This window comes from Syngnathus leptorhynchus, chromosome 14 (genome assembly GCF_054491065.1).
Source record: "Syngnathus leptorhynchus isolate UIUO chromosome 14, UIUO_Slep, whole genome shotgun sequence".
In the NCBI taxonomy this organism is placed as follows: domain Eukaryota; kingdom Metazoa; phylum Chordata; class Actinopteri; order Syngnathiformes; family Syngnathidae; genus Syngnathus; species Syngnathus leptorhynchus.
In genome coordinates, this window is record NC_141208.1 from 1,177,339 (window position 1) to 1,196,297 (window position 18,959).

Consider the following 18,959-nt stretch of genomic DNA (forward strand, 5'->3'; position numbering starts at 1 on the left):
TACTGACACGATGCACCTCCAAGATAGCATGGGAAAATTTACTTGTGGAACGGCTTCCAATATTTGATGATCAGTCCAGAGTCCAGTCCCCGTTGCGTCAGATGTTTGAACCTGGGACGGTCTCCCAAAGGTTTAAGTTTGACACATGGTGCCCCATGGACTTACCCTGAAATGATCTTGGCCACCGTAAGAACAGCAAGGCCAGCTTCATAGTTTAGCGTCCGAACAATTTATTCAGATGCAATCAAAGACTCATTAGGGCTTTAGCTCCACCACCAAATGATGGAAGTCACGGATGCTTTATACATTGGTTTGCTTTTATAATGGCCGTGCAGTTCCACAAACACGATTAGCAGCGTATTGTTGCTGGAGTGAAGAAAAGTTAACAGAGAAGTTTCCAGGATGAGTAGACTCCTCCTTTGTTTTATCTGCGTTGTTTTGAGTAAGAAACACGCATCTCCCGGATAATACTCGTATGTACCGATTCAGCCAATCGGAGCGTCGCTATAGTTTTGTCATCAGCTGATTGACAGTTGTGTTCTGTCAGGAGAGAGAGCGCGTCTGCTAGAAAATGTATTCGACATGCAACTACTGCACAGAATTTTCTTACAAAAGATTGGTGTTTCCTATGACTTGGAACTTAACCTGGGTATTAGGGATATATGGAGTCAATGCTCAAGTGTTTTACCATGCATTCCTCAGTGCTATTTCCAAAACTGCTACTAATAATAATGTTCATGTAATAATAGGTTTAGAAAGCATGAGACTAGACATACAAAAATTCAAAGAAACTATTTACAACTACAACACTAACAAAAAAAACATTAAATTCCGAATGGGGGTTTGAACTGAATATAAAGCATCTAATAGTGCAAAGGCAAAAGGCAATTGTTTGCTTCATGTCATCTTAGAGCAGCTTGTCCCCTTGTTTTGGTTCTGAATGTAGATGTCATTTTGATGTATATGAAGCTGGCTCATGACATAAAAAAAAAAACTCAAGTTGAGAGATTGTTTTTGTCTTATATTTTCTCTTTTGCACTTTTCAGCATAATGGTCCTTGGTCTGGTTTAGTCCTCGTTACTCAGCATTTCTTCATCCAAGTCTAGCAAAGGTAGATCATTCCGGAGCATAGCATATTGGACTATGTTGCAAAGTCCAGACATCACACAGCAAGTCAAACCGCTTCGAGAGACCCCCATGTCACTGGCTGGAGACCACAGACCGGTGGTGAGGTCGTAGAACTCCACCAGTTTGGTCGGGGAGACGCCATTGTAACCTCCGGCGACGATTAGGCGATCCTCAACAACTTCAATGCCAAAGTTGCTTCTGGGGGATTCCATGGGGGGCAGCACGATCCAGTTGTTGGTCAGGGGGTTGTAGGCCTCGGCACTGGCTAGGCGGATATCACCATCATAACCTCCGACCTTCAAAGTGCAATAGAGTGGAAACATTTTCTTAAAACAGGACTCCAATCAAGTGTTTTGCACAGTTCAATTACAGCGACACCCGTTTCTACAGTGCTTGCAGTGATCGGCCTTGATGGGTTATTCCACTTTAAACTATTCATATAGGCAATTATGAACATTTTCAAGCGGGCGTCGAATACTCGCGTCATTTTACCATTCATGGCAGGGTTTACTGGATCATGCTATGCTTACTGCGTAAACATGGTCAGCAAAGCCAATGACTCCGGTGCCGCTGCGACGGCTGCTCATGGGGGGCATCACTGTCCACTCGTCGGTCTCTGGGCTGTAATATTCTGCTGTTTGCAAGAACTCATTTCCATTAAAACCGCCACAAATGTACACCTGGAACCACATGAAGGTGACTGGCCAATTAACGCAAGGTCAGCAAAATACAAATGCACCTTCCTGAGCTCAACTACCTTGTCATTGAGGGTGGTGCAGCTAGCGTCGCTTCTCAGTTCGTGCATGCTGGCGATAAGAGTCCACTGATTGGTCTCGGGCTCGTAGTACTCGGCCGACTTAAGTCTCACCCGTCCGTCGTGACCTCCGATTGCATAGATGCACCCATTAAGCACTGTGACGCTCACATAGCAGCGGCGAAAGTGCATGGGCGCCACTTCCCGCCAGGTGCGCGTGTTCAGGTCAAAGCGGCTGACGGTGTTGTAGTGTTCCGCCCCATCAAAGCCTCCCAGACAGTAGATGGCGTCATTGAGAAAGACGGCACCACAGTATGAACGGGGTTGATCCATGTCATCTACCAGGTATCCCCAGCAGTTGGTGTGCACATCGTACGCCTCGATGCGGTGCGCGGCGTTTCGGCCGTTGCGACCGCCGATGGCCATCAGGATGGTGGAAGGCAGGCGAGGGCGGGCGACCGTGTTGCAGAATCCAGACACGGAGGTGGCGCTCATGTGATGTATAATTTTGATCGCAAAATCCACCATTGCCAGGCATTCGTTGCTGCTCTGCACCAGCTGATTGGTCAGCACGTTGACAGTGATGAACTCCTGACTTGTCAGAGCCAGACGGACCTACAAGTCAGAAGAAGACGCAAGTGTATGTTATTCATTTGACATTGTGGGGTTTTTTCCTCACTGTTCTGCATATTGCAGGCAGACCTCACGCCTCCAAAATGTCAAAAGGGTTTGTCTTACTTTTGATAGGAGCAGAGCCACATTTTCTTCTCGTTCTAGGGGGGCTTGTGCAATCCAGTGGAGTATGGCCTCGTAGACCGTGTTCTCCTTTTTCACAATCAGGTCATCTCGGTCCAGGATGTCACACAAGTCCTGCATGGGGAGTTGCCGCAACTCATCCGACATTGCGATTTCCTCAAAGTGGTATAGGATGTACTGATGGGCATTGTCCTCGAGCTCCGGGGCGCAGTAGTTCTTTGTTAACTGCCAGATGCCGATGCAGTTCTCCGGGCAGAGCTGCTCTGATAGAAATGCGCAGCAAGATCGAACGATGCCAATGACGTTGAACTTATCGGCCGCTATCAACAAGTCCTGTACGTTGTCCTCTGTCACAGATATGGAGCCGGTGTATGCAAAGTCAATGAAAACCTGCATTAAGGGAGCTGTCAGACCATGTATGGTGTAGACCCTCTGGTCTGAGGAGGACCACCGTAAAAAGAGGGCTCTGAAAAGGAGAGACGTTTGATATTTCATTCGTCGGGCCAAGCAAACCGTAATGCTGGTGACTTCAGCCTGACCCGATCGATCGACTTGTGCCACTCGTCTGTATCTGACAAATGGGTCCCGTTACTCACCTAAAGTAGGGGCTGCAGTTGCACAGAATGATCTTATGGATGTGAAACTCGACTTGATCCACCGTAATGACGGCATCGCTCAATTCTCTCGTAAGGCGTAGTTGGTTGTACACGGAGCCAGACTTGTATGACAACTGTACATCGTAACTCATTTTGAATTTTTTGCCATGTCTTCAACGCTTTGGACTTCTGCCGAAGCCTCAGCGGAAGTCACATAGTCTACCGTTGCAGTTGGGGAGTACATCGTGCTGGTATTCTGTGTCAGAAGCCTGGTTGGTCATCTGCGGTGACATCATCCACATCATCAAGGCCTCCGTGCTTTACATTCAAAGCAAACATCACTGGGTTCAACTCCCATTAATATTACATTGGTGCCATAACAAACAAATCCCGTATTCAGTTGCCAGCTTAACCGCAGACGTAAGAAAGGAAAGGGTCTATAGACCTAGAGTCAGAATATCAACTGATGTGGAAACTGTTTCTAAACCTCAAATCCCCTAAATATTAAACTGCCAATGCCAAAGTTCCACCTTTCCCCAACAATCGAGCGAGGCCTTCTACGCTAAAAAAATAGAGCCGCTTTTGAACAATCTACCATTTTACCCTGCTTTTGGGCACAAAAATGCTACTAATCAGTCAAGTCGGTCAATGTTACATTGAGTTCAGATTTATTTTAAATACAATTTCAAACAAAGATGGTTTGCAGAGAAGGCTCCATCAGTTCATGCAATGACGATCGCTTAGAACTGCACCCAACAGTTAAGATATTTCCTTGTCTCACTTTATTTGTCCCTCCACCCCACCAAGCATGAATGGTTGTCACCAAATTTTGGCTTCAGTTCCTTACTTAAGAGGTGAGAAAAAAATAGATTGGAAATATTTTACAGATAGATCTCAATTCTTCATGTCTGAGAAAAATATATTTAAAAACAAAAAACAAAACGATGAAGCCGCATGTTTTGTAGTAATGGCTTTTTTCCTCTTTTATTGAATGTTTTCCTCTTGGTGGTGAAAACCTTTTCGGTTGACTTCTCAGGGCAGTCCCCATGTGTTCTGTTTAAACATCATCGTCCATTTGTGTCATATCGTCTTCCAGGAAGAGCAAGGGTAGATCGTTTTGAATGATGGCGCATTGGGTCATGTTGCAGTGTCCAGTCATCACGCAACAAGTGAGACCGCTACGGGAAATACGCATGTCGCTCGCTGGAGACCAGAGACCGGTCGTCAGGTCGTAGTATTCCACGTGGCTGGTGGTGGAGACGCCGTTGTAACCCCCGGCGACAATGAGACAATCCTCCACTACTTCGATGCCAAAGTTGCTTCGGGGGCATTGCATGGGGGGCAACACGATCCAGTTGTTAGTTCGAGGGTTGTAGGCCTCTGCGCTGGTCAGACGGACTTCGCCATCGTAGCCTCCAACCTTTCGGCACGAAAGCTACTCTTACCACCATTGTAAGAACACGACCTCAAATTTCAAGTCTGGTGTTGCACATATTCCCGTCGAGCTCTTTTACTGGTCAAAACGTAAGAATTTATCTTCAAAGTATTATGACACTTTGGTCACACATTTATAACAATGTTTTGTGTTTGGTCACACATTTTGGGAGACAAATCTTTGACCGCACATTTTGGAGCAAACTTCAGACTGTACTCACTGCGTAAACATGGTCAGCAAAGCCAATGACTCCGACACCACTGCGACGGCTGCTCATCGGAGCCATCGCTGTCCACTCGTCGGTCTCTGGACTGTAATATTCTGCCGTTTGCAAGGGTTCGTTTCCGTTAAAGCCGCCGCAAATGTAAATCTGGAATCACAGGTTGGGATGGGTCAGGCCTGAACGACAGACACCCATCCATCCATCCATCCATCCATCCATCCATCCATCCACGTTCAGGTTCCACCCACCTTGTCATTAAGTGTGGTGCAGCTGGCATCGCTCCTCTGTTCGTGCATACTGGTAATAAGGGTCCACTGGTTGGTTTCGGGCCTGTAGTACTCGGCTGTCTTAAGTCTTACATGTCCGTCATAACCCCCTAACGCAAAGATGCACCCGTTTAGCACGGTGACGCTCACGTAACATCGGCGCGAGTGCATGGGGGCCACTTCTTGCCAGGTGCGCGTTTTCAGGTCAAAGCGGCTGACGGTGTTGTAGTGTTCCGTGCCGTCGAAGCCGCCAAGGCAGTAGATGGCGTCATCGAGAAAGATGGCGCCGCAGTACGCTCGGGGTTGGTCCATATTGTCAAAGAGGTAGTCCCAACAGTTGGCGTGGACGTCGTATACCTCGATGCACTCGGTGGCGCTCGGTCCGCTCCAGCCCCCGATGGCTAGCAGGATAGCAGAAGGCAGGCGAGGACGAGCCACCAAGTTGCAGTAGGCGGACACAGAGCTACTCGCCATGTGACTAATCACGCGTGACGCAAAGTGCACCATCTCCAGGCATTCACGGCTGTTTTGCACCAGTTGGTTAGTCAGCACGTTGATGGTGATGTACTCCTGACTGGTCAGTGCCAGACGGACCTACACAATGGCAAGAAGATTTTTGGGGATCGTCACAAGTCTTATTCAGATGACATCGTCAGGGTTCCTCAGCATACTACACGAAGAATTTGTCTGTTGTGTGGACGGTATACTGAGGAGACTGAGTGTAGAGTGTGACATTGTCGACGAGCAGCTTGACCGTCTACGATATACGGGGGTCAGTTAGTATTGTTGGTTGTAAGTTTTAGTTAGTCTGGCGTCACACGTTACCCAAAGCCCAACGATTGTCGTTTGTTTTTGGTGCCGTCGAGACGAGCGCCACTTACCTTGGCCAGGAGCATCGGCATGTTTCTGCTCCGCTCCCAAGGTTCTTGAGCAATCCAGTGTAAGATGGCCTCGTAAACGATGTTCTCCTTTTTCACAATCAGGTCATCTCTGTCGAGCATATCGCTCAAATCCTGCATTGAGAGTTGCCGCAACTCGTCCGTGGTAGCCACCTCCTCAAAGTGGTATAAAATATATTGGTAGGCATTGGTCTGCAGCTGCGGGGTGTGGCAGTTCCTGGTGAACTGCCAGATGCCGATGCAGTTCTCTGGACACAGCTGCTCCGTTAGAAATTGGCAGCAGATTTCCACCACGCCTATGACGTTGAACTTGTCGGCGGCTATTAACAAGTCCTTGACATTGTCCTCTGTCACCGACACGTAGCCCGTGTATGCAAAATCAATAAAGAGCTTCATTAAGTGAGCTGTAAGACCTTGTATGGCATAGACCTTCTGGTCTGGGGTGGACCAACGTAGAAAGAGGGCCCTGAACATCGGGAACACAGAGAAAAGATTTCAACGTTTCATAAAATGGACAATTGGACCGTGACCAGGGTTCTCAAATTTGAAGCCTTGAGAAACGTTTTTCCTGGCGCCTGTGACGACCACGTCTACCCCTGAATGCCAAAGGAATGAAAGTTGACCAATTGTGGCAAATTTTCATTTGGAACAACTAATTGCTTTACTATCTTGGTACCCGGACCCCAGTTTGAGAACCACTGGGTCTGAACTTTAAAGCATCACATCACAGTGACAAGAGTTAGGTCTTTTTTTCCCCCCAGCTGTTAAACTCTTCTAATGAGGCCGGATCTTTGACTTGGGATCTTTGACTTTGCACTCACCCAAAGTACGGGCTGCAATTGCACATGATGATCTTGTGGACGTGAAACTCCACATGGTCGACTACTATCAGTGCGTCGCTGAGTCCTCGGGTCTGACGTAGCTCTTCGTACACACATTCTACGCACTTGCTTGCAAGTCTACCATCCACGCAATTCATCTTGAATATTGACCATTTCGTTACACTTTGGAGTCCTGCCGAGTCGCGGCACAAACGACAGCAAAGGGCTGGGTGGGGGTTGGCGGGGTTGCTCATGTCATGACATCACAATGACATCCTGTGTCAAAAGCTACCTGACGCATCATCAAAGCGCACACACGTTAGAATTAAGGAAAACATCACTGGTCCACAGTTGTTTTGTCCCCAGAATCACAAACACCAAATTTGTAACAAATTCAAGCAAAAGAAGTGCGCCAAAGTTCAGGCAAGGCAACAATCTTCTTGGTTGTTAAAGGCATTTCAACTTGAATCAAAAGGCCTTTTCGCTTCCAAATTTGAGATCAGTTGGGGGTGGTCACATGACTGACAACCGCTCGGTCGGTCGGTCGGTCGGTTTCTCACCTGATGCTTGGTGGCAAAAAGGCTTCGAGGCCACTTTTATCATCCAGTGGGACTAGAAATGTCAGAACGATGTCATTCGAGACGTGTTGGCCTCACCTCAAGCAACTCTGCTTGAAAAGGGTCGCAGTCAAACGCCAAGTGTAATCTAAGGGGAGGTTTTCTCTCGACGTCACTCTTGAGGCTCCGGTCCTTCGCTGTGCAATTTTTGCAATTCAAAAGCAGCAATTATTTCTCTTTGACGTCCTCCTCAGTCCAACTCAACTTTATTTACATAGCGATTTCACGGCAGCTGCAATAAAGAACATAGCAGAACATTACAGAAGACATGATTGATGTCGCTGTCCACAGAGTTAAAGAAGACCACTAAAGCGTTTTCCATATGGTAATATGTTGTATGCGCCCCCCACTAGTCCAAACACGCTATTCTGATCCACATTTCGCCACCGTCACACGTCCAGAAATCAGGTAAGCCATAGCGGTCGCAACCTGAGCCCTTAGTCACCGCCAGGTGGGTCGACACCAAGTGGCAACACAAGCCAAAATGGGAGGCCCGTCAGTAACCTTTATCGTTACAATTTATTTTGCGCTTTTACAGCAGCTGTAAAAATTTGGAAAAATGACTGCTGAAAAGTAGTCCCGTGCATTTCACAGAAACCTCAAGTAACAGTTCGAAGAGAGCCACCCACTGAAAACATAACGAGGGCAAGCATTTTGCAAAAACGGAAAATCTGCAGGTACGGAAATGTGTGAACCTAACGTAGGCGTGGTTACAATGCCACCAAGGGATTCTTGTGCCCAGGGACCAGCAACGAATCCGCTTTCTGCATCTCCCGAGGTTTTGCAGGTTTCTGAACTTGAGCGTACGTGGTCACGCTCGGTCCCCTGTGATGTTCCACCAAGGAGTAGATCAGGTTCGGACCCATCTCGTTTTGGATATTATGGCCATCCACATTTTGTGCCAGGGTGAGGTCCTGCAAACAAATCAAAAGTTTGACTATACTTTGGTTTCTATGCCTTTGAACAGATCGTCGGATTCAAGGACTTACCTCAGGAACCTCTTGTTGCCGGATGACCCGTCTTTTTCTCCGTTTGGTGTTTGCACAAGAAGTCCCAAACTCTGAGAATTTGGTCAACATACACCACAGATTATAATTGTTTTTTACGCCATCTCTGCGGTTGGTTAGTGAGTCAATGATTTGGACTATGCTAAGGGAAGGAGGACAAGGGTTCCCATTGCTCTGCGACACAAGAGCAATGATATGTTACATTGTAAGGGGCACCCTGGGTTGGACAAGGTTTAGGGGAGGCGATCAAGTGCTTAAAACTATAAACAGCTTCAGGACATGAGTCTAACTTACTTCTTAAAGCAAGTCCAATAAGAACAGCAACAAGGACAGCAAAGCCTACTGATATCCCGATCCAGGTCACCGTTGAGATTTTGTTGGATTCTAGGGGGGAGGTACAACAAAAATCAACCAAAATATTTTGACTTTTCAAGCCCCTTATACGCTGCAGGATCTCTGCATAAAAGTGGCTACAAGTAAGAATCCTGACTTTGCTGGGGTCTGTAGAACAAACCCAACTTATTCGGTTCCGGTGACACTCACCGCCTTGTTGACGACAGACTTGTTGAAGCGCCTTTGCCTGCTGGCTCTTGCTAACGTGGTTGCTTTGCTCGCACATAATGGAGGAATTGGAGACGAAGGCTTTGAATTTCGCATCCTTCACCTCGCCTCGGGCCCGGGTGCAGTTATCATGACGGCATCCAAAAGTGGCGTTGATTTTAGCTTTGTCGGTCCTACAGGTCACCGTGAAGTTACACGAGTCCGAGTCAGCCCACACTGACACCACCTCCAGCTCGATGGGAGATAAGGCGGCTGAAAATTTCGACTCGTTAGCTTACAGGTAGAAAGTTAACCTGCGGTTATGTTGTTTTGGAGGGGGCAAAAATAATGTTACTTAGTCAATGTGATCCGGAAAATGTTTGACCCGGTCTAATAAATGGCTATAATGGATCAAATTGACCTGCTTGGTTCTTTTGTTAGGAACCGATCACTTTAGGGGTCAATCTGATGTTGACCACAGCCTCACGATTTTCAATTTTCAGGAGTACCAATGATGTTTCTGGGACAATTCGGTATGATATGTTGTTGGTTATGTTCTGGGATTAAAAAGACTTCAACAACCATTTCAATTGACGACGTACCTTGAATGTGAACTTGGTATTCGGCTAACTTCTCCTCAGAACTCTCACTGAGAAATGCAGTGTATAGTCCAGCGTCCACATATTGTACATTTCTTAATATCAAGGTGAGGTTTTTTAAAATCTTCACTCGTTTCTGGTAGGGTGGATAAATTTTTGTTTTATTGTCAATTAGTCTTAAAATGTTTGAAGATCCATTGATGCGCCAAAAGAAGATGTTTTCCGGTGTAAAATCGAATGTGTTCACGTCCAAATTTAGATCAGTTCCCAGCTGAACAAACTTGCTTTTTACTTCAGACCCTGGGGGAAAAAAAACAAGACCAGAATAAATATCAATATGCCAATTAAAAATATTGACTTATTCTTATGTAATTTTTGTCTCAAGGGAAAAAAAATCCACTTTACATTTCCACAATGCCCCACCCCCCAGACAAAATGCAGCAATTTATTTTCATTGTTTTGGCATTGAATAGCATGTTACCAGGTTTTATTTTTTTTATCGACAGAAGAGGAAGTCAATCATTAGATATAAGGGGTATGGTAAGAGAAACTGCAAGTGCTCTCTTTTTTTCGTTTTGTTTTTGTTCATGAGGTACAGCAACTTGTGACTGCTTGTAGACTTCAAATCCAACTTGTCTACATTTTGTCACGTTCCGTGCCAGAGACGCTCGGCTGGCAATTGACCTCAACCACACCCTTTCATCACCGTAATCCTTATGTATTTAAGCCCTGCCCGTGTGTTTCTCCCTGTCGGTGTCTACTGTTGTCTCCCGTCTGTGTTCCTGTCCTGCTCGTCCAGTTTCTCTGGAGGCTCACGGTCAGATCCTGTTCCGCGTCCGAGTGTAAATGTACTATTACTGCATACTCATCACCTCCTAAAACATTGTAGTCAAGGCTTTGTTTTTTTCTGTAGACTATACATTTTCGTGAAGACGGAGCAAACCAAAAGTGACGGGCTTACCTTGAGTTTTGTTCGTTAGGAGCAGAGAGACAAAGAAAAATGTGAGCAGGTTCATGTTGTCGTGACAAAAAGAAGAAGTTGAGCGCGATCCTGTTTGTCCTCCACGTCAGCGACAATTTGCTTAAACAAATTCAGTCGGCTGCCGACCTGCCCACCTTACTTCCTGCTAACAGTCTATTTTCAAAACGTTCCAACGTGGAAAATCAAAAATCACAAAGCATATGCCAAAAACTGTAAGTGACAATGAGAAAACTTTTATTCTCCGTGCTTATAGTGCCTGCAAGTTCATTTCCAACAGGATTCAAAGGAGCAGCCTCCCTCGGTGTTGGCGTTAGGAACAGACTCCGACAGTATTTACAGTAAACATCGGCAGTGTTTCGACTCAAAACAAAGTGTCAGTGGTGTTTAATAAAAACAAAAACATTTTGTACAAACTGAACATCACACATCCTCAATGAATGCACCTTGGGCTCGCCGGGCCCGCACTTCATCAGACGATAACAACTAGAGCCGCAGTTAGTATTTTTCAAGGTCCCATTTTGGTGGACAGCGGACAAAAATCTCTCAATGCTAATTCTCACGACTAGCCTTAACTGGCTTGCTGGAAGAAAAAAAAGGCTAACTTTCAAAAATCTTTCAAGGCACATGCCTTTTTTTTTTTTGCTACTGTTGTATTTTCACTTTTATAAGTGAAAATGGCTTGGAATTTTCCAAAAGAAAAGAAAAACTGAGAGAAGACATCACGCAGCAATTTCATTTGCACTTCTAGTCAAATGGTCTGGCCAGTTACAGTGAATGTAAGCTGGCACATTTTCTTCAAAAGTGCATTTTGAGCCTTTTTGTTTTCTTTTACATATAATCTGAACATTGGCTATGGAAAATTCAAACACAGAGTGAGTGTACAAGAAAGAGGGAGCAGGTGGCAGGGAGGAAGTTGTGGGTAGGTGGGGATTTTAACAGTCACTCAACTGTGGTTTTGGCTTTCCGCTTCTCAGCACTGTGTCAATACTTGAGTTTTTCCGATGACAGGTTAGGACTGACTCTCGTGTACTCGTTAGCCTGTGGCGCGTTCGCTTTCTCAAGGTTCCATTTTTTGTCTTGTAAAGATACAATAAACATACCTACACAAATATGCGAAAAGACAAAAAAGTGCAATACATTCACTCGAGTTTTGTGCTCGCCTTCTTTCCATTTGCTGCTTATGTAAATAGCAAATGTTGAACCACCCACCTCTGGGTTGGGAGACCCCCACTCTCCCAGTAATACAACGGAATAAAATAAAAAAAACTCTTTTTCTCTCTGTAATATTTTGACTTTGTTTGAAAAATAATTTGAAGGCTATGCTTTTTTAGCAAAATAAAATAAAAATATCTCCAAAAATATAATTGTAACTCGTAAATGTATAAATTCTAAGATAATTGTCAAAAAAATGATTCTATGAAGATTTTTTTTTTAACAAATTCTTTGTCTAAAAGCCTTTTGTCTATAATTTGATTCTCATGATTACCATCGCCTCAAAATACAACCTGTACAAAAACATTTTTAAAAGATAAGTTTGACTATATTTAAACTAATTAAAATCACTGATTATTTGCCTCACCCCCTTCAAAACCTTTTTCATAAGTGTTAATTACAAGAGATTTATTTTTTTTATGTGACTCTTCCTTGTTTTTTTTTTGCAATATCACAAGATTTTGTCCTCATAGTATTTTATTTGTACTTTTCCCCTTTGTGACCCTGAAATGTGCAAATGTGGTGTTTGGGCAAAAGAAAAACACAAAAGTAATGGGACACATTTCCAGGGGCAAGGTGGATTTCTTCCTGTTGTTCCACCCCCTGCCACCTCTCAGCTCAGCAGTTTACTTTTCAGTGCAATTTGATTTTCCTGAGTTTGTTCTCAGGTTTTGCGAGGCGGACTGCGCTACAGTCCAGAAAGAAATCCCATAGTAGGTTTTCACACGTTGCTGATGCGAACGCTGACGCGGCCTCGCTCCTCTCTGTAGCTTTGCTCCAGACGGATCTTCTCCGGGTCAGACCCGTCTGCGAGTTTGCCGCCACCGTTGCTCTGGTAATCGCGCGGCTGGCCAGCTGCCGGCTTGAACACGGGCGCCGCCTTGCTCTTAGCCACCTTGTCGAAAAAGGCGAAGTCGGCCACGTATTTGCCCGACGGCGACAGGGAGACCACGGGCGGGAACTCGTAGCCCCACAAGATCTCATCGGGCAAGTAGGAGGTGCGAACCTGGCAGGTGGCCGACGTAGGCTCGATGGTCGCGCTCAGGATGACCAGCAGTTCAAAGTCGGATAATTCCGGGTCAGTCCAGCCGCCGCCTGAATGCAAATGGAAAAAGACTCGCATCGTTAAGGTGACGGACTTCGAGCAGAAAAAAAGAAGAAAAAAAAACGCACCCTTGGCCGCCCAGGCTTTGAGGGGGCTGTCGTCGTCGATGACGTGGTAGAAGGTGAGCGGCAGGATGAGGAAGGGGCTGTCGCTGGAAGTGTCCACCTGGAAGGCCACGTTGCGCTGGTCCAACCGAACCGTCTCGCCTTCCTTGGTCAGAGACGACTGGAGCAGCTTGCCCGTCACCTGTGGCCCCAAACGTTCACGTGATTTGACTGACTGGGAGGGGCTTGATGTGATGCGACTCGCCTGACATCCCAGCAGGAGGCTCTTGCGCATGTTGGCCACCCTGATCATGAGGCACGGGCGTCCCTCCTGGCTCGACACCACGGCGTGCTGGCTGAACTTGACCGTCTCGCCTCGCTTCTTGGGACGCGCCACCTGACAGCCCGCAACACGCCGCCGCGTCAACTCGACATTCCCGCCGTCCAGCTCGACCCGTTTGTTCAGGCCCGAGCTGAAGCCTTCACCTTTGCCAGGAAGGTTCCAGTGATGAAGATCTCCATGAGGGTGGTGATGAGCAGCTGGATGATGAGCAGGACTATGGCGATGGGACATTCTTCAGTGATGCAGCGGAAGCCGTAGCCAATGGTGGTCTGCGACTCCAGCGAGAAAAGGAAGGCGCCCGTCAGCGTCTGCATCTGCATCACGCACGGGGTGTGGTTGGACGGTGGCTCGAACTCTGCAACCCAAATGGGATGGGGGTCACACGCTTCTTCTTTCACGTTCCCAATGACATTTGGTCTCCTCCTTACCGAGCAAGTCCCCGTGCACCAGCGCCAGCAGGTACCAAAGCACCCCGAAGAGGAACCAGGTGCCGGCAAAGGTGGCGGTGAAGAGGAAGAACTTGTAGCGCCACTGCATGTCCACAAAGGTGGTCCACAGGTCTCGCATGTAGAGAGAGCCACGCCCGCTGACGTGCTGGATGCGGATGTTGCTGCGGCCATCTTTGGACAGGACCCGCCGCCGCTTGCGCAGCGCGCCGCCCAGCAGGGGTTTCAAGACGTCCGTCTGTGTCTGGGAGTGACACACCTTGTGGGGGGAGGAGCTACGGGAGGATGGGGGGGCGGTGGATGTCATCTGGGCAAGACAAGAAAGTCTCAATGAGACATTTTTTGAAGCCTTACTTACACGTCATCGAGTCTGGTCATTTTTAAAGCCTTACTATAGTGGTCATTGTGTGAATGCATGGCAAATTTCATATCGCAAACGTCAAACTGTCATGGGGTGCAGATTTGGGTTAGGGCCGTGATGTGCAGTCGCTGATTTGTCGCCACTTCAGGAAACGGGACATCACAAAGTTGCCTCTCTGCGTTTTTATGGCTTTATGCGAACATTGCCAAGCATAGCTTCCCCACGCCGAGGCGAACAAACGCTCGGCTGTACTGGCAGCCATTAGACACGCTCGCCGGCCATCCCGGCGGGGAGGGCACGGCGGACAAAAAGACGAGACGGCAGGGCAGGGCAGGGAAGGAAGCCAAAGAGAAGCCGCGCTGCGTTCAAAGACCGACCAACTGAGTGAGCACGGGACAAAACACCGAAGGTTCTGTCCGTTCACGGCGCCAAGAAGAAGAAATGGAAACTGGAGCCGATCGGAAAAGGGCCAAAAATGTTGTCCATCCGGAAATTCTCAACCGCTCCACCACTCAACACATTTTGACCACCAGCTATGCAACTTTCGAGAATCAAGATTGTTTCGGGGGTTTTTTCCGAGCACATCAAAACATTTTCATCCTCATAAAATAATATGAACATAACATGAACCATGAAAATGTAAATGAGTTACTTTAAAGCAGGGGTGTCCAAACTTTTTGCAAGGAGGGCCAGATTTGATAAAGTGAAGGGGCCCGGGGGCCAGTAGTTTTTTCGGACATTTTTTTAACTACAATTTCATCCAAATAAACACTGTTATAAAACAAATTTCATTCTCCCAATTGTCTTTATTTTTTAAATGACAAAATAACCAAATATAAGCCACTCAGGCAGATGTGAACAACTCTAAAAACACAAATTCTGCCTTTCATTCATATCTGAAGAGTCCGATAACATTGAACAAACTGTATGAAATTCCTTCAATTTACATGAGTTTGAAATTATTTTCGCCTCATGAACATTTTAAACAGGAGTTATAAGTAATACATCAAATACGATAACATTGAACAAACTGTATGAAATACCTTAAGCAGCTGCTGTGGTTTTGATAGTCACAAAAAAGATTTTATACAGAATTTTAGAATTTAATCGTCTCAGTTGACAGATGACTTGCCTGCACTAATGTGAAGGGTGATACTGAGATCTGGACTGCAGTACAAAGGCAGTGCTTTTGATGCGCAAGATGTCACGCAGGTGAGAGTCACTTAGTCGTGTTCTTTAAAGTTTAAAGATTACTTTCAGATCATATTAAAAGTTACTTGAATCTGTTACATTGAGCAAATAGCAACAGCGCAAGCATTTATAGGTCAAAGTTCAAACTGTTTGATTCGTTTGCTAGTTGTGTAAAAGGACAAACGTGTTCTGAATGGGCAGACGCTTTAGTTGCCACGGACATTTTGTCAACATCTTGAATGTGTTTACGTTAGCCTGGCTATCTTACGGTTAGCCCAATTTGTTGTGTCAACGTGTGAACGGACAGACCATACATTAGTGGGGCCGGGCCGGGCCGGGCCGGGCCGAGCCGAGGCCTCCCTTTCGGCCGCCCGCCAACAGATGACATAACCAATCGGCTTTCATTACTTTACTTCTTTTGGGAGGGGGGCCTGAAAAGCTTCGCACTCACAATGAGACCATTCAAAAGTGGCCACACGCGCATGCACGCACACACGCGTCCAATCATATTGGGAGCGCCCTCTCGGCCAGGATGTATTCCATCTCCATGGCAACGCCCGCTCGGTGATGCCACTTGTCCGACGCCCAAATGCAAACTTTTTTCCTTCTCGGTCGCCCAGAGGACAAAAGCGGTGTTTCCGCCCCCCCTCCCTCCCTCCCTCCCTCCCTCTCTCCCTTGACATCCTCCTTTGCTCGCTCTCTCTCTTGCTCTTGCTCCCTTTTCTCCTCTTTTCCTCTCTCCCTCCTCTCCTCTCCTCTCCTCTCCTCTCCTCTCCTGCTTGTGCCTTCTCTCCTCCATCCACACAGGAATGCTTTGTTTGGCTCACACATGAAAGACACAAAAGACGCCATTGACAAAAAGCATCACAGTGTGTGTGTGTGTGTGAGTGAGTGTGGGCAGGCTATTGCATGCAAAATTGTGTGTGTGCGTGTGTGTGTAAGGCAAACTGTAGGCAAACTTGTGATTTTGTGTTTTTGTGCATGAGAGTGAAAGCAAACTTTCGATTGTGTGCAAAGAAAAGGCCGTCCTCATTAGTATTCCGCGGGCAGGAGTGATGGACCTCCATCAGCCAGCTGCGCCTCACAAACACACAGCAAGGCACTTTTTAGTCAGATGTGTGAGAGTGCTCAGGAAGTGTTGTTTTTATTGTGTGAGAGGGAAACGGAGCGTTTCAGCACAAGCGTGTGAGAGCACATGTGAGAGTGCTTCAGTCACATGTTGCATTTTAGTTGTGTGTGTGTGTGTGTGTGTGTGTGTGTGTGTGTGTGTGTGCGTGCGTGCGTGCGTGCGTGCGTGCGTGCGTGCGTGCGTGCGTGCGTGCGTGCGTGCGTGCGTGCGTGCGTGCGTGCGTGCGTGCGTGTTCCAGTGGGATGTGTGAAAGTGCCTTCGTAGAGTGTGTGTGCAAGAGCCTTTAGATATGCGCAGTTCAGAAGTGTACGATGTGAGAGTTATGGTTATACAGAGTTCTTATTTTTTAAGGATGTGATTCTCTTTAAGGATCAAATATTATACAGAAATATATTTAAATGTTGAAGTATTTATTTGTACACATACATCATTTATTATGAGTAACAGAAAAGCCATCCAGTCAATTTGAGGAAATGCTCGCTCTGCTACGATTTAACTTTTGATTTCATAAAAAGAAAAATGGGAGATGAAAAGCAAGATACAATTTTAAAAAATGTCATTTTTCCAACATTTCTATTTTATAATCACCATCTGCCATAAAAAAATAAATAATTGCAGCATCTTTTGCAGGTGTGCTTACCTTTCAGAGGCGGGCCCGTGTTGGAAGGTTGGCGTGCCGGAGGACTTTGCACGGCGTCAGCCGCTGTTGCGCATGCTGCTGGTCCAGTTGAGGACCGCGCGGACGGTCTCGCTGTCCCCTGAAAGTCTCTGGGACGTGACCCCCTCGCGTCCCTATAAGAGGCCGCTCTCTCTCCCTCCCATGTTGCTCCCCAACCGGCATTCCTGTCGCGTCGCGCTCACATCCGAGCCATCACCTCTGGAGCGGGACGCCGGGTTCTTACTGTGGCCGCCAAGAAGCGGGAGCCTGGGTCGTGCACGTGGAGTGGCAATCGCACGTGCGTGCTGCCCCCGTCGCCCCGGACCCCCCCCCCCCCCACACACACACACACACACACTCCCCTCCAACTCCTGTAAAAAGAAGACACAAATGTTCTTTTTTTTTCTTCATCGTCATTCATGAACGGCTTGGCCGGAACAGAGCGTCCCGTTTGGGTTGAAAGGGGAGCGATCGTGAGGCGAATGTCTCTTCGGGATAAGCTGACCTGGCATGATTTAAGGGCATGCTCTCCCGAGGCCGTTCCATCCGTGCCCACTTAACGTTTGGAGAAAAGAAGGCCTCATGCTGGAGCAGTAGAAAACTCCACAAAGTTCTAAAAATTGCAAAGTCACACATTCCAGTCATCACTACTCCACTTGACTACTGACTGTCTGCTGTATGCACAATTGCTCCATTTCAACCAAGTTGCTCTTATTTATTCATTGCTGTTATTTATTCAATGTATAGTTGTATTGTTCTTGGTTGTTGTTCTTTATTTTTGATTGTGTATCTTTAGAACCTTGTTTTATGTATTTATTTCTTTTTTAACACTCCATCCCCCACTCCACTCAAAGTTAACTTGTTCTTAATTGTTTGCCTGGGTAGATAAAGGTTAAATAAAAAAACAAAAAAATCATTGTATGTGCCTTTTTAGTTTTCCTTTTTGTATTGTTTACTTGAATGTTTTGTTTGGCTGTGGACCAATTGGGTGTAATTTGTCTTGTCACCGTGGGATAGTAGGAAACGCAATTTCGATCTCTTTGTATGTCTTGACATGTGAAGAAATTGACAGAAGAGCAGACTTTGACAACTGCCACATTGCACAATAGAAAAAAAAACTTGACCACTAGAAAGAATCCTTAAAAAAGTCATCACATGATGGGCTAAAGGTACCTCATGTTTTTCCTCATTGAGTTGAGCTACCCATACAACGCGTAGGCACTAGGGGACGTGCTTAGACAACACAGATGAATATATGAATGTGAGCAATGTCACCACTAGGTGGCGGTAATCCTCCAGGATTGTGTGCGCTTTCAATTCAATGTGCATTCCAGTTCTTTTAAGTGAACTGAATCTTTAGAATCTTTCGTTCCTAATAACAGGCCACTTCATTAGGGAAAAATCACCGTCAAAGCTTAAATGAAAGTGAAAAGTGCCCCACCCGCCCTCACCCCCACTTTCTGATTGGCTGGTTCATCTGTGACGTCACTTGGACACTCCATTAGGTACACCGCCATTTTCAGGTGTACCTAATCACAGGCCACTTCATTAGGGAAAGTCATGGTCAAAGCTTAAGTGAAAGTGAAAAGTGCCACACCCAAACAACCCCCCACTTTCTGATTGGCTGGTTCATCTGTGACGTCATTTGGACACTCCATTAGGTACACCGCCGTTTTCAGGTGTGCCTAATCACAGGCCACTTCATTAGGGAAAAATCATGGTCAAAATTTAAATGAAAGTGAAAAGTGCCACACCCAAACAACCCCCCACTTTCTGATTGGCTGGTTGATCTGTGACGTCACACGGACACAGGTGTACCTAATCACTTCATTAGGGAAAAAGTTTAA

At 46.5% G+C, this 18,959-nt stretch overlaps 4 protein-coding genes and 1 long non-coding RNA gene across 11 annotated transcripts in view; 1 reads left to right on the forward strand and 4 right to left on the reverse strand.

Annotated features, from left to right (window-relative positions):
* Positions 1 to 17,992, forward strand: part of LOC147045786 (uncharacterized) — a 29,488-nt gene extending 11,496 nt beyond the window's left edge. The window contains exons 3-4 of one of the 4 annotated variants that reach the window (XR_015068118.1): positions 8,238 to 8,349; positions 8,463 to 10,137. This is a non-coding gene — a long non-coding RNA (uncharacterized LOC147045786). Of the gene's footprint in view, positions 1 to 1,046; positions 1,686 to 8,237; positions 8,350 to 8,462; positions 10,138 to 17,084 lie in introns of those variants that run through there. The other 3 variants (XR_015068121.1, XR_015068120.1, XR_015068122.1) reach the window with 3 other exon arrangements.
* LOC147045790 (kelch-like protein 10) lies at positions 15 to 3,386 on the reverse strand. The gene is made up of 5 exons (XM_085929252.1): positions 3,235 to 3,386; positions 2,621 to 3,104; positions 1,886 to 2,497; positions 1,659 to 1,808; positions 15 to 1,424 (listed from the first exon to the last, which is right to left on the reverse strand). Exons 1-5 carry the CDS (start codon positions 3,384 to 3,386, stop codon positions 1,068 to 1,070), a joined length of 1,755 nt encoding a protein of 584 aa, XP_085785378.1. The 3' UTR covers positions 15 to 1,067.
* On the reverse strand, positions 3,366 to 7,132 carry LOC147045791 (kelch-like protein 10). Of its 2 annotated transcripts, none has more exons than XM_085929251.1 (5): positions 6,879 to 7,132; positions 6,040 to 6,523; positions 5,141 to 5,752; positions 4,890 to 5,039; positions 3,366 to 3,515 (listed from the first exon to the last, which is right to left on the reverse strand). In XM_085929251.1, exons 1-5 carry the CDS (start codon positions 7,130 to 7,132, stop codon positions 3,435 to 3,437), a joined length of 1,581 nt encoding a protein of 526 aa, XP_085785377.1. In that variant the 3' UTR covers positions 3,366 to 3,434. The 2 variants fall into 2 exon arrangements, with proteins under 2 accessions (XP_085785377.1, XP_085785376.1); XM_085929250.1 differs by lacking the exon at positions 3,366 to 3,515 and adding an exon at positions 3,908 to 4,654.
* LOC147045792 (SLAM family member 5-like) lies at positions 7,590 to 10,937 on the reverse strand. 3 transcript variants are annotated; one of them, XM_085929257.1, is made up of 6 exons: positions 10,603 to 10,937; positions 9,645 to 9,941; positions 8,797 to 9,315; positions 8,485 to 8,555; positions 8,196 to 8,409; positions 7,590 to 7,727 (listed from the first exon to the last, which is right to left on the reverse strand). In XM_085929257.1, the coding sequence occupies exons 1-5, from the start codon at positions 10,655 to 10,657 to the stop codon at positions 8,206 to 8,208; spliced, it is 1,146 nt and encodes a 381-aa protein (XP_085785383.1). In that variant the 5' UTR covers positions 10,658 to 10,937; the 3' UTR covers positions 7,590 to 7,727; positions 8,196 to 8,205. The 3 variants fall into 3 exon arrangements, with proteins under 3 accessions (XP_085785383.1, XP_085785382.1, XP_085785384.1); XM_085929256.1 differs by having other exon boundaries at positions 7,591 to 7,727; positions 8,191 to 8,409; XM_085929258.1 differs by lacking the exon at positions 7,590 to 7,727 and having other exon boundaries at positions 8,206 to 8,409; positions 8,797 to 8,886; positions 9,046 to 9,315.
* LOC147045793 (ATP-sensitive inward rectifier potassium channel 10-like) lies at positions 12,557 to 14,080 on the reverse strand. Its single transcript, XM_085930151.1, has 5 exons — positions 13,756 to 14,080; positions 13,471 to 13,682; positions 13,250 to 13,381; positions 13,009 to 13,186; positions 12,557 to 12,930 (listed from the first exon to the last, which is right to left on the reverse strand). The coding sequence occupies exons 1-5, from the start codon at positions 14,078 to 14,080 to the stop codon at positions 12,557 to 12,559; spliced, it is 1,221 nt and encodes a 406-aa protein (XP_085786277.1).
* Positions 17,993 to 18,959: the final 967 nt, after the last annotated feature.

Bases quoted from the DNA above. Each gene is read 5' to 3' on its own strand.
- LOC147045790 (XM_085929252.1), bottom strand. From the start codon at position 3,386: ATGAGTTACGATGTACAGTTGTCATACAAGTCTGGCTCCGTGTACAAC. The intron at 3,105-3,234 runs GTGAGTAACGGG...TCTCCTTTTCAG, and splicing joins AACTGCAGCCCCTACTTTAG to AGCCCTCTTTTTACGGTGGT. The intron at 1,809-1,885 runs GTAGTTGAGCTC...ATGTGGTTCCAG, and splicing joins GCACCACCCTCAATGACAAG to GTGTACATTTGTGGCGGTTT.
- LOC147045791 (XM_085929250.1), bottom strand. From the start codon at position 7,132: ATGAGCAACCCCGCCAACCCCCACCCAGCCCTTTGCTGTCGTTTGTGC. The intron at 5,040-5,140 runs GTGGGTGGAACC...CTGTGATTCCAG, and splicing joins GCACCACACTTAATGACAAG to ATTTACATTTGCGGCGGCTT. The intron at 4,655-4,889 runs GTGAGTACAGTC...TCGTGCCGAAAG, and splicing joins TTGCTGACCATGTTTACGCA to GTTGGAGGCTACGATGGCGA.
- LOC147045792 (XM_085929257.1), bottom strand. From the start codon at position 10,657: ATGAACCTGCTCACATTTTTCTTTGTCTCTCTGCTCCTAACGAACAAA. The intron at 9,316-9,644 runs GTACGTCGTCAA...CGAAATTTTCAG, and splicing joins ATACCAAGTTCACATTCAAG to CCGCCTTATCTCCCATCGAG. The intron at 8,556-8,796 runs GTAAGTTAGACT...CCAAATTCTCAG, and splicing joins TATTGGACTTGCTTTAAGAA to AGTTTGGGACTTCTTGTGCA.
- LOC147045793 (XM_085930151.1), bottom strand. From the start codon at position 14,080: ATGACATCCACCGCCCCCCCATCCTCCCGTAGCTCCTCCCCCCACAAG. The intron at 13,187-13,249 runs GCGAGTCGCATC...TTGGGGCCACAG, and splicing joins GCCTCCTGCTGGGATGTCAG to GTGACGGGCAAGCTGCTCCA. The intron at 12,931-13,008 runs GTGCGTTTTTTT...ATTTGCATTCAG, and splicing joins CAAAGCCTGGGCGGCCAAGG to GCGGCGGCTGGACTGACCCG.